Source organism: Lepidochelys olivacea (assembly GCF_965140295.1).
Source record: "Lepidochelys olivacea isolate rLepOli2 genome assembly, chromosome: 19".
Taxonomy (NCBI): Eukaryota; Metazoa; Chordata; order Testudines; family Cheloniidae; genus Lepidochelys; species Lepidochelys olivacea.
Genome location: NC_140429.1, coordinates 8,560,803 through 8,573,980, shown reverse-complemented (window position 1 = coordinate 8,573,980; position 13,178 = coordinate 8,560,803). Strand labels below are relative to the sequence as shown.

At 44.0% G+C, this 13,178-nt stretch overlaps 2 protein-coding genes across 12 annotated transcripts in view; both read right to left on the bottom strand.

Moving 5' to 3' along the window:
- Positions 1-4,949, bottom strand: part of SRRM1 (serine and arginine repetitive matrix 1) — a 27,432-nt gene extending 22,483 nt beyond the window's left edge. For 5 of the 8 annotated variants that reach the window (XM_084652332.1, XM_084652333.1, XM_084652337.1 and 2 more), the window contains exons 1-2: positions 4,787-4,948; positions 1,403-1,492 (exon numbers count right to left, since the gene is read on the bottom strand). In XM_084652332.1, coding sequence (XP_084508458.1) covers positions 1,403-1,492; positions 4,787-4,807 — 111 coding nt within the window. In that variant the 5' untranslated portion in view covers positions 4,808-4,948. Of the gene's footprint in view, positions 1-1,402; positions 1,493-4,786 lie in introns of all 8 variants that reach the window. The other 3 variants (XM_084652336.1, XM_084652339.1, XM_084652334.1) reach the window with 2 other exon arrangements.
- A 3,309-nt stretch (positions 4,950-8,258) lies between these two features.
- Positions 8,259-13,178, bottom strand: part of NCMAP (non-compact myelin associated protein) — a 50,592-nt gene continuing 45,672 nt past the window's right edge. For all 4 annotated transcript variants that reach the window (XM_084609736.1, XM_084609738.1, XM_084609739.1 and 1 more), the window contains exon 4: positions 8,259-12,228. In XM_084609736.1, coding sequence (XP_084465862.1) covers positions 12,087-12,228 — 142 coding nt within the window. In that variant the 3' untranslated portion in view covers positions 8,259-12,086. The remainder of the gene's footprint in view (positions 12,229-13,178) is intronic.

Below are 13,178 nucleotides of genomic sequence, written 5' to 3'. Positions count from 1 at the left end.
CTGAAGTTAACAGAAAACTTCCCATTGACTTCAATGATAGTTGGATCAGGCTCAAAGTTTTCTTGCCAACTTTTTGCAAGGGGATTTTATCAAAAGTCTAAATCATATCCATTGTTTTGTTAGCTAATAACTAATAAAATTTCTGACAGTTAACAGAATTTGTTAAACTTGGGAAATCCAACCTTTTGTCCTTCTCACATTATATTCATTTGTGTGTTTTTTTAAATGTCTGATTCTCTATTGTACCTAAAAGAAAAGGAGTACTTGTGGCACCTTAGAGACTAACCAATTTATTTGAGCATAAACTTTCGTGAGCTCTAGCTCACAAAAGCTTATGCTCAAATAAATTGGTTAGTCTCTAAGGTGCCATAAGTACTCCTTTTCTTTTTGCGAATACAGACTAACACGGCTGCTACTCTGAAACTTGTCTATTGTACCTAGTACCAAAGTGAGGTTCACCAGCAATTTAACTCCCAGCCTCACCCTGGCACTTAAAGTTACAGTCTTTGTGACATTCTTAGATCATGATCACAGCTCCCAAAAGGTAAGTAACATTGTGTTTTTCTCAGATACCGTTTTGTAGTTACTTCAGAATTTAGATTAGAGTTCAGTCTGTATGATTTAGGGATAATCACTGTCTCCTTGATGGAGCCCTGTTTACAGTTTACCTACTGCAGCAGTCAGTGCCTGTGGACTCGCCAGCCTTATCATCCACAAAGTAGGCACACATGAGCAATAGAAACTATTGAAACCCCATTGTCGGCTGTAGTGACAACAGAAGTGGGTGATTACTTACTGCCAACTTTCAGAAGAACCATTTCCCCAGCACACAAAATCATCATTAGCCCCAGACTACAATTTAGTTTCTCTAGGCATTCCCTCTCTTCCTACTGAGGACACACTGCAAGTGCATCAGTTTTACTACCAGTTAAAATAGGTATTGCCAGTTTGTTGTTTTTTTGGTTTTGTTTTTTTTTGAGAGAGAGAGAGAGAGACTCCGCTGAAATGTAAAAACATCAAGACAACAGTTTGGGCAATATTTTAAAAGCATCTAGAGACAAGTCACTTTTGAAAATAATATTCTCTGGTCATCTTGAAAGTTGGTTTTCTGTTCTTTGTTTTTTAAAACCAAACCCTAAATTTGGACCCAAAGCTTAACGGCACTATCCTTTTGATATTATAAATATACCATGTGTGCTCTTTTAAAGGGTGTACTTTAATGTGCATTTGGATATCCTGAACATCATTTTTATACATTTATTTTTGTGTTTGACTTCCCTCCAATGTCTATACAAATCATTGATAGCCATTCAGAATTTTGTCTTGTGCATCTGGGTTGTGACATCTTAAAAGTTTACTTTATTTATTTGGACAGGATGGGTGTGGAATAAACTCAACTTACTTTCTTTTCTAGACATTCTGCAAATTTCAGCTGCTTCAAGAGCTTCTTCTGTTTGTTGCTGAAGCGATTGTCCTGCTCCGCACTTGTTCCCTATAAGAGAAAGATTTTAGTCACTATGCCATCAAACTTTGTTCCACAGCTAGTCTACCACTTGTCCCTGGACATATATTTGCATTAAAAACAATTTTGACAAACTGCATAGCAATTAAAAAATATTCAATTGTACCACCTGTACAGACACCTTCAAGAAGCATTCCACTTCACTAACCAATCGTCATATCCTACTGAAGATGGTAATCAGGTTTCACAACTCTGACACTTAAATCATATAATTCACCATGGTGCAGTACTTGCAAATCTAAAAGCATGCACAATGTTGTCAAATAATTTTGAGTTGCAGTATACAGCCTTCTCAAAGAGACCTGCTCAGCAGGAATCAGTTCAGTTTTTTCTGTCCAAGAGCAGAAAAAAGCAGAAGGAAAAAACTGGAGCATTTATGGTATAGACCAAAGGTGAACTCTTTTTAATACTGCTATTCACCCGTACCCTCATTATTTTTAATAACTTCAAGTGCTCATTTTCTTCTTGAAATCTGGTGTTAAAGACAGATTCGGTTTTAAATCAGATTTTCAGGGCTTGTCTGTACTTGAAGCACTACAGAGGCAGCTGCAGACACTGTAGCGCTACAAGTGTAGAAACTCACTATAAAAACAGGAGGGGTTCTCCTGCCAGTGTAGTTAAATCGACCTCCCAGAGATGCAGTAGCTAGGTCCAGGAGAAAAGATGTCTATGCTGAGGGTTAGGTTGGCTTACATCTGTCACTCAGGGTAGTGGACTTTTCATACACAGGTCAACTTAACTTTTGAATGTAGACCCAGCCTTAGAGCTAAAACCTCAGAAATGACATTATACACTGTAATCTTCTGTGATAATTTCAAACACTCAATCCTTTACTCAAGCTTTAGGTGAAATTTCTTTGAAATTTACCATCACCCTGCACAGTTCATTAATCTTGCATGTAATAAGATACAGCTTATAAAGAGGGGAATCTTACTTTGATGATTGAATCAATCATTTATAATGCTGTACATGTTCATGTATAGTGTAACTATAGTTCACTTCTTACAGTATAGTCAGAGATTGAGTCTAATCCTGGAAACAACATTTGCATAAATAGTTCCATTTACTTCATACACATGAAAGTATGAATTTGCAGGATTGGGTCCTAATATTGTATTTTTTTAAAAAACATGATGCAACAAAAGTTAATATAGCTCAGTCTGCCCAGACCAAAGGTTCTGCAATATTGTTCATTTGTTCAGTCTTGAATCACTAACTAGGTTTTCATATTCAAAGTTTATTTAACCAGCTACCATTGTAACTTATTCAAAAGAAAGGGATTTATACACGAACCTTTCCATACATTACAATATGGTAACTATTTATTTTAACATACTGGTCCAAGCATACAACTTGGGATGGAACTAGAGCGCAAGTATATGCAGCTTTTGCTGCATTAAGGTACTCCATCCACTTGATTTAAAGCCATTTAGAATTTAATCCAATCTCTCTAGTCACTCTTTGCTATGCAAACATAAATTGAATTCATCTGATTCTGAACTGCAAGCTCACCAGTCCTATACTGCATGACTGCTTCAACCTTAGTACCATCTCTCTAACTCCATGCCCAGAGACATGAAATAAGAATGTTGGCACTTTAAATCAAAAAAGTAAAAGCACATTTGTTTTTGCTTGCTTTCAGTTATTAAATTGGCACTGCAGACCATATTGTAAAATTGTGCATCTTTTACAAAAGCATCTTCAGATGTGTCGGCAAGATAAGATGCTATAAAATGAAGTCATTACTTACAGAGATGGGGCTATAACTCCTAATGTTCTCATCTGTAATTCTGAAGAGCAGAAATCCTAGGGGCTAGCATTCATTTTCAAGGATTAAGATACATCTGAATACAAGACTATCCACAGTGCTTCCATGTTTGATGTGTTCCCACTTCAGTCAAAACTGAATTTAGCGTATTTGTCATATCACCCAAATATTCAAGATTCTGCAGTCACATATAGAAATAAGATTCCCTGCCTCCTCTCCCCCCATAGGAGGCAGAAAAAAGCAGTTGGAATTTTGCTCAGCCCCGTAGCGGAGAAGTTTGTTCACAAGGCATGGTAAGCAGCATTGGTCACCAAGAGAGATTTGAAATTGAATGGTACAATCTGCATTTCAATGAAGAAGCCAATTTGTAAATTGTACACACTGCATTGAGAATATGTAACACCCTCAGTCCTCTTTGCTCTGAGGAAGAAATTAAACTGCTAATCTGCTTTTATAATAATCCCAAAAACTAAAAATGTGTTTACAAAAAAAGTATTTTCACTGTAACTATTTGAGTACTCTCTGACAATAAAAATTGTGTGTGTACAAACACATCACTCGGAAAAACCTTGAATCATCAGACTTTGAACCAAACTCTGCAAAACCAGAAGACCAGGCATACCGATTCTCTCTGTGAAGCAGTAAATGCATAGGTTTCAGAGTAACAGGCGCGTTAGTATGTATTCGCAAAAAGAAAAGGAGGACTTGTGGCACCTTAGAGACTAACCCATTTATTTGAGCATAAGCTTTCGTGAGCCACAGCTCACTTCATCGGATGCATACTTTCCACAGGGGGCTTTTATCAGGGGCAGGGCTGTCCAGCACAATCTCTAGCGCATAACCAAAACAAGAGGGTGCCTGGCCATGAGGAGACCCAGCAGGGCGCAGAGTGAGGTTCAGGAACCGGACTCCAGAGCGGCCACGGCGAGCAGCGTTCGGGTCCCGGCCCGGGCCCCTGGCGTGGGAGGGAGACTCCTCGTCCTCCCGCGGGACACCAGGCCCGGGCGGCCCACATGGCGCCGCGGGGCAGCAGGGCCTGGCGCACGGAAAGGCCCACCTCCTCCTGGCGGCGCAGGCCCTGGACTGGAGGTAGCGGCCTCACCGCGGCCTTTGGAGGAGTGTGCGCGTGTGGGGGGAGGGGGTAAGAGCCGCCCCCCCCCCGGGCATCCCACCCCCCCAGCCCCAGAGGAAAGAGCAGGCCCCTCCCTCCTCCAACCTACCCAACCCCAGAGACACCCCCCCCCTCCACCCCGCGCGATGACACCGTCCCCTCGCCCCCCCGGGTGGAACGAACCGCACCGACCACCTTCCGGCCGCCATTTTCTGCGCCGCGGCTCCTCACGGGAGCCTGCGCAGGGCGGGAGAGGAGGGAGGCAGGGCCGCGCTCGCAGGGGGACCCGGCGGCGGCAGCGCTCGTCGCGGTGCTTCCCAGCGGCCCGGCTCCCCGCGTTCGCCCGGCCGGGCCGCTCCACCGGCCCGCTTAGGGTAACACTTACGCGGAAGAAGCCCGCATCCATCTTGCCTCCTCCTGGCCGCAGAGCACTCCCTATCCCGGCGTGCACCGCGCCCGCAGGACCCCTTCCTCTCTCCCTCCCTCACGTTCACCGCGGGGAGGAGGAAAAGCGGCGAGATGAGAGACAGAGTCGCGCGACACAGAACGAAAGGGGCGGGTCCCAGCGCGACCGCGAGCCCCCTAGCCGTCAGCCAATCAGCGGACGCGGCGAAGAGGGCGGGCCGCGCTCCGCCCTAAGCCAATCAGAAGGCACCGTGATGGAGGGGCGGGACTACGGGAGGAGGGTTCCAGGGTCTATCCGGCGGGCGCCGGCCAATGAGGAGGCTGACCATGGAGCGTGTGGGCTGTGGCGGCGCCAGAGGTGGAACCTGCCCTTCCAGCGCGGTAGCGAAGGGAAGATTGTAACGCGCGCGCAGACTGGGTCGCGGGTGGGGTGCTTGGGTTCAGGTGGTCATGTGATTCTGGAGTCGACTGCGCATGCGCCGAAGGGGGATTGACGTTGGGGCCGGTGGAGCTAGTGTCGCCTCATCCGCCCCTCCCCCAGCCCCTCTTTCCCGCGTCGCGTCTGCCTCCTACGACTCAGCGCTTCCTAGGAGCCCCCTCACGGGTGTAGGGCCTGCGTCCCCGCCCCCACCTTTAACAGGACAGGGCCCTCCCCGGCTTCCTCTGAGACAGGTCCCCTCCTGCCCCGGCAAGGTCTTCCCCGCCCCCACCTTTAACAGGGCAGGGCCCTCCCCCGCTTCCTCTGGGACAGGTCCCCTCCTGCCCCAGCAAGGTCTTCCCCGCCCCCACCTTTAACAGGGCAGGGCCCTCCCACGCTTCCTCTGGGACAGGTCCCCTCCTGCCCCGGCAAGATCATAGAATATCAGGGTTGGAAGGGACCTCAGGAGGTCATCTAGTCCAACCCCCTGCTCAAAGCAGGACCAATCCCCATTTTTTGCCCCGATCCCTAAATGGCCCCCTCAAGGATTGAACTCACAACCCTGGGTTTAGCAGGCCAATGCTCAAACCACTGTCTTCCCCGCCCCCACCTTTAACAGGACAGGGCCCTCCCCCGCTTCCTCTGGGACAGGTCCCCTCCTGCCCCGGCAAGGTCTTCCTCGCCCCCACCTTTAATAGGTCAGGGCCCTCCCTGGCTTCCTCTGGGACAGGTCCCCTCCTGCCCAAGCAAGGTCTTCCTCGCCCCCACCTTTAATAGGTCAGGGCCCTCCCTGGCTTCCTCTGGGACAGGTCCCCTCCCTGCCCCGGCAAGGTCTTCCCCACCCCCACCTTTAACAGGACAGGTCCCCTCCTGCCCCAGCAAGGTCTTCCCCACTTACCCCCCCAACACACACACACACACAGGCCCTGTCGTCACTAGCCCCGAAAGCGCATCCTTTACCCCGGCCGACGCGCGGCGGGGGAGCCAGCCTGCTGTGACTCCGAGCAGAGACGAGGCACGGGGGTCTTTGCGGCTAGGGACCGCTTACGCGGAAGGGGTCTAGTGCTGAACGCGCCTAGCTCCATGGGGAAAACAACCCACTCCACTACCCTGTTCCAGCTGGGAAAAATCACCCTTTTGTAGCGCAGGCAAAGCCTGAGTGGGACGGGAGTCTTCCTCCGTCCCCCGTATTTGCTCTTTTGCCTATCAGCCACTAAAGCAATGTCGCTCCACTTCCCCTCTGCTGTGCATCAGGAACTTAGTGATTGATTTAGCATTTGCATAGTTGCCAGGCAATAGCGTTGTTAGCGGCCCAGTGGAGCTCACTGCTGAATTTGGTGAGCAGGCACTCGTCGACAACGCATATTCTTGCTCAGTCTGCACCACAGCCACAGCTTGGATTGTCTCCAAGACCCCAACGGTGCTGGTTGGCTGCATGAAGGCGTTGCCCAGTCCGGAATCGGTTAAGAAGGTCCCCCTGATGACATGACAGGTTGAAGCCAGACGGGCAAGCAGTAGGGTCTGTGACAAGGAACTGTTTGGTGGTTGATGTTAAGCAGTAGTCTTCCCCCCACGTGGACTCCACTGTCACGTCCTGGCATAGCAGCCTCAACCATCTGTCGTTACAGCACTGTAAGTCAAGAGCCACTCAAGGATCAAACAGGATTGAGACTGTTTTCAGGCCTTATGTCTTTAGCAACTGTGACCTGCTGGAAATTACTTGCTCCCCAAACCCTTAAACTGGCTCGTCTGCAAAATGCTTCCAGCCTCTAGAGGAAGAGAGCATCTGAACATATGGTAGCCAGTTTTCCCATTGCTTCATTATTTGTACTGACAGAGAGCAATATTTTGAAAGCAAAATTATCTAATATATATGGGAGAGAATAGGTCAATGTCAAAAAGTTACCATAACAGTTACAATAGAAAATAATTTAAAACACAAATTTTGGAAGGGATAAAACCCCCTCATGCTTTCAGAAATAAACCAGTCTGATTGGGATTAGAAAGAAACTTTCTCGGTTGTTTATAACATAACATCTGACTGCATCAGCTTCCTGTGAAGGTGGTGGTAACGGCTACAGTCAAAGACAGGGTACTGGATTAAACAGATCTGTAGTCTGTGACAATTGCTATGTTCATATTGTTGTATATTTAAAAAGACTATTTAAAAATTACACTCCTGTCTAAATTGAGGGCAGGGGTTATGTTTTTCTTTTAGATAAAAGACTAAGTCTGTACATGGGTGCTGGAACCAGGGTTGCTGCCACACCCTTTGGCTTGATGTAGTAACAACCACTCAAATACATGGTTTCTGCCTTCAGCGCCCCCACAATAAAAATCATTTCACAATAAAAACGGAGTCTGTATATCTTTAAAGAGAACAAAACTGGAGTTTTTCAGTTGGATTTTGCTGTGCATTTGATGGCACTTAGCTGAAACAGACCAGGCGAGTGAGTGAGTGTGTGTGTAAAACCGCAACATTTGGCAGGGACTCAAGGGCAGGTGTGGGACTTCAGACACTATGAAAAAGAGGAGGGAAAAACTAGATTTCAAATTGACAGTCTCTTTTCCAGCATGTCATACATCCAGACTGGAGATACTATTCTGCTGGATCAGCTAATGTTTCTACAGCACTTTGATAATGTGAAGCAGCGGTAAGTAGCTTTGTAACTAGGCTTGAAAGGATTAGATTTTTATGAGTAAATGTCAATAAACGCCGATTTCGTTGTACACACACCAACCAATGAAAATATATTAGAAATAGAAATTTACAAATAGGCAAAGAAAGAAAAAGCTTTGTTTAAAGATATTTCTTTGCATATGTTTGTCATATGATGTTGACCATTTGTGTTTTAATGGTTATAAAGCTTTAACTTTTTGAACCTCAGCATCTTCTGTCATTAGTCAGGCTATCAACTGCCTTCCCATTGTCTAAACCCCTTTATAATTTCCCACAGCTGTGAAAATTTAAAATGGATGAAAGTTGAAAAAACACTTTAAAATAAACATTGAAATTATTCATAAAAATTATATATTAAAGAAATATATGTGCCAAGTTTATTTATAACCATGAATGGGGACAAATTTCTGCGATATTAGCAACTGTGGTAAAGCTGTGGAGTCCATCCCTTATTGTAGGGAAATACTACCTGTAATATAGGGTAGCTGCTTGCTATCATATAGAAGGATGACGCTAGGTGGTGCTACATACCCACTGCTAAAAAAAAAGGTCAATTGAACAATGCAAAAGGAACAAAAGCTGGCTTGCAGAAGCTTGCTTGCGAATTCATTTGGTGAGGTTGTAGCTGTATGGTTGTAGTTTTGGGTTTTTTAAGTATGTTTGCTTACTTATTTTCACTCTGGGACCAAAGAATTGCCAGGCTTGTTTCTGTACATAGCTTGCATGTCACGTTACAGCATTGGTGCCTAAGATGCTACTACACTGGCTAAAGCTTTCCATGCCTGTGAAGGGTTGTCTTGTCTGTAGTTATGTTTCAGTAAAGTATTTAAAATGAAGAATGTTATAGCTTCTGCCTAGGAGCGAGTAGTGAGGCCTTGTCTATCCTAAAGAGTTTGCAGCTTTAACTCCCTCTCGCCAGTGTAGATACAATTATCCCAGTATAAAAGTGTTTACTGGTATAGCTTATTCCAGTTTAGCAAACTGTAGCTAGACTAGGCTTTTACCAGCGTAGTAATGTTATTGAAAAAGAAACAAACAGTGTGATGGCAAAGTTTGTAGACGATACTAAATTACTCAAGATAGTTAAGTCCAAAGCAGACTGCGAAGAGTTACAAAATGATCTCACAAAACTGGGAGACTGCAACAAAATGGTAGATGAAATTCAAAGTAATGCGTAAACATTGGAAAACATAATCCAAACTATACATTCAAAATGATGGGGTCTAAATTAGCTGTTATTACTTAAGAAAAATATCTTTGAATCATTGTGGATCATTCTCTGCAAAACATCTGCTCAAAGTGCAGCAGCCGTCAAAAAAAACAACGTTAGGAACCGTTCGGAAAGGGATAGATAAGACAGAACATATCCTAGTGCCACAAAATAAATCCTTGGTACACTCACACCTTGAATACCACGTGTAATTCTGGTCACCCCATCTCAAAGAAAGATATATAAAAATTGGGAAAAGTACAGAGAAGAGCAACAAAAACGATGAGGGGGATGGAACAGCTTTTATGTGAGGAGAGATTAAAAAGCCTGGGACCGTTCATCTTGGAAAAGAGACGACTGAGGGGAGAGATGATCAAGGTCTATAAAATCATCAATGGTGCGGAGAAAGTGAATAAGGAAGTATTATTTACCCCTTCACATCTCACATGAACCAGGAGTCACCCAATGAAATTAATAGGCAGCAGGTTTAAAACAACATAAAGCAGTATTTCTGCACCCAGTGCACAGTTAACCTGTGGAACTTGTTGTCAGAGGATGTTCTGAAGGCCAAAAGTATGACTGGGTTCTAAAAGAGTTAGAAAAGTTGAATAGGTCCATCAATAGCTGTTAGCCAAGATGGTCAGGGATGCAATCCCAATGCTCTGGGTGTCCCTAAACCTCTGACTGCTAGAAGCTGGGGCTGGACAACAGAAGATGGATCACTCTAAGTGCCCTGTTCTGTTCACTCCCTCTGAAGCATCTGGTACCGGCCACTATCGGGAGACAGGATACCGGGCTAGATGGACAATTCACACCTGTCCAAGCTATCATTCCAGGCAGTCTGCAGACTCATCTCTCCATCATTTACACTCAGTTCACATTTTTGAGGTGGTGTTGGCAATGTAACAATTTACCTTTCCAAGTCCTGGCTGAGAGTAAAATATTCACCAGCTTTTGTTTGTAGAGCAATCAGCCTAATGTCTTTTCTGGTTGCATGTTTTAAACTGAAGCACCCAGGGGAGTCAGGTTGACTTGTGACAGTAGTGGAATTTTTGTGGTGGGGAGAATTACAAACGAGTTGCAGTCAGATTTAAATCATGGACAATTATTTTAAAAATCTCAGGCTTTGCATTTTTTAAAATTCCTTTTCAAAATTGGTTCTTTGATCAGTTTAATTAGTAACACCCCTTTGTAAATGACAAAGTGTTTGCCAGGCAGGGCTGGCCTTATAGTACCTAAAGAGCCACAAGTTGCCAAAACAGATCACTATCAGATGCATCCGATGAAGTGATCTGTAGCTCACAAAAGCTTATGCTCAAATAAATTTGTTAGTCTCTAATGTGCCACAAGTCCTCCTTTTCTTTGTGCGAATACAGCCTAACACGGCTACTACTCTGAAACCTGTCAGATCAGAGTGTCCTCCTCTCCTATCTCTCTGCCAGAAGGAGAAGTCAAGCTGGACTGCCAGTTGCAAATTTTCTTAAGGCCCTCAGAAGAGTGGACCCCAAGTGGTCACTAGCTTTTTTTGTGCTTAAAGCCAGCTCTACACGCAAGTCTGTATTAACCCAAAACATTCTCTTTTAGTACAATGCCATGGGCATAATTTAAACCCACCGAACCGAGTGAATTCAGACTCGGACGTTAATACTGTATAGTCAGTTCACCCTCTGTTGTGCCTGGGTATTCCAGTGTGTGGCTTGTGCTACAACAACCGAAATTAAGTTGAAGGATGGGGTCAACGATGTGCATCGCTTTTGCACAAGGGGCTTTTGCACAAGGTGAATTATTAGATCAATAGGCTACACTGCCTTCTGCTGAACCATTGCTGTCTGCTCTGTTAGCTAATGTTTAGGGACGCTTTAACATGTAGATCATGGAAACAATAGGCCATAGAGAGTGTAACAATGCAGCTTCTGTGTGTGCACCCAGTGGGCCTGTGAAAAAATCCTTGGGAAATTTTTGTTGAATTACTGCACACCCACAACAGTCACTCATGCAAAACCAAATAGCTTGTGGTTGCTTTTAAAAATTATTTTTCTCAAAAAAAAAAGCCAAAGTCTGTAATCTACATTATGGATTGCAACATTTCAGTTGTTTTTTAAAGTCTATCTTTAAAGAAAAGCAGCCCCACGCACACAAAGTATCACTAGTTTTTCATTCTCTTCCTGTTTGAACCTCTTCTAATTTAAAAATAGAACTAATTTTTCTCCCCATCCCATCATTTGTAAAAAAAAAAATAAATAAGTGCTCCCAAACTGAGAACCCAGCATAAATATGGCTGCTGAGTTAAAATCCCTGAAGAGAGGGATTCATCTGGATTCAAACTCTGTCAAGTTGCTAGAACACATCAAAAATTTTTTTAAAGCATATCACATTCATACCCTGTTTTATCTGAATCCACGTCTATGTATCTGATTGGGAATCAGAAAGGCCAGTGAAGTCTAAATACAGTTTTGTTACTTCACATGTTATTCCTCATGCTAAAAATATAAAAAGATACAAGCATAACAAATCCAAGAATGAAGTATAGTTGTAGACTTTACATCCAGATCTTTCATTTTCTTCACTACTGATCACTGCAGGAGAGGAAAAGAAAGCCCACCAAACTGCTCACGACTCATCAAGGACACTGTAAATAAAGGAGTGTGCATCTTTTGACCCATCTAAAGGGCATTTTTGCCACTTGTTGCCACTTAACTTCTACAGAGAAAATAAGACTTTTCATGTTCCTGCTGATCACGTTGTTAGATCAGCCATACAAAGATGCTCAGCTTTTTATTTTTTCCTTCTAATAAAAGAAAAAACGTGGCCAGTTACCCACATAATCCTTGGTTTCAACTCCACGTGTAGTCACTATTCCAGTGCCAATCCTCCTCTGGTAAAGAGTCACAGGTCTATGTGAACAAAGTCTGGTTGTCAAGTCTCATTCTTCAAGGAGAGTGATCTCCCATAGGTAGGGCCAAGGTCCACAGTCATCTGTTCTGCATATGGATGTCCACAGGTATGATAGCTACTGTTGTGGGTCGGTTAGCATTGTTACTGTTCTGTCCAAAAGCAGGTGGGGTCTTGGCTTTGATGCTTGTGGGTTCCAGCTCTCGTTTTTCCCTCATGCGTCTGTAAAGAAAAATTAAAATTAAAATTTCCTCATCATTTCCTACTTGTCCGGGAATGGCCTTTACCATTCTAAGTACTGTCTGGGGAAAAATGGCAAGAATCATGGTGTGTTGAACATCAAGGTTGAAATCCTGGCCGCTCCCAAGTCATTGGGAATCCCTGCCATTTTAGTCAACGGAGCCAAGATTTCATCCCAAGATTTTAATTGAAAACCAGTGTTACTAATGGTTCATCAGTGTGGTGATGAGAGTTTAAGATTTACACCCTACTCCACTTCCTGCGACGAAAATGCCAGAATAAGCAGCTTTCCGTTGCCCCACTCTGCTAAACTCGGGCAATGAGTTCCAAAGAACAGGTCCCACATCAAGAATCTTCTGCTGCCTGCTCCCAAGAGTTAATCCTTGAGGACAGGTTTCAGAGTAGCAGCCATGTTAGTCTGTATCCGCAAAAAGAAAAGGAGTACTTGTGGCACCTTAGAGACTAACAAATTTATTTGAGCAAAGCTTATACTCAGATAAATTTGTTAGTCTCTAAGGTGCTACAAGTACTCCTTTTCTCCTTGAGGACAGACAGTGAAGGCATTACAGCTGGCTAACTGCTCTGGGGGAAAGGGAAGAGGAGAACTGACCAGTACAGCAGGTTGAAAAAATGAGTAAATTGTTTTTTGAAAAATTTGCAAAGTTGTTACTGTTTTGCAGGGTATGAAATGGATTCCACCCCACCCCCAGTTTTTACAAGTTTATTTTATTGCTGAATGAAGAAATTTGAATACATGTCATAAAAAATTAAAGTCAAGTTTTTGCAAAGATTTTACTTTTTGAAAAAGGCCATTTTTCAAATACATTTTTTAGTTCCAAAAATTTAGGCCAGGACCCAGGTCATTTAGGGATTTATAGATAATTAGCCCCGAAAGCAAACAGGAAGCCCATCTGCCCTGTCTACCATGTGGG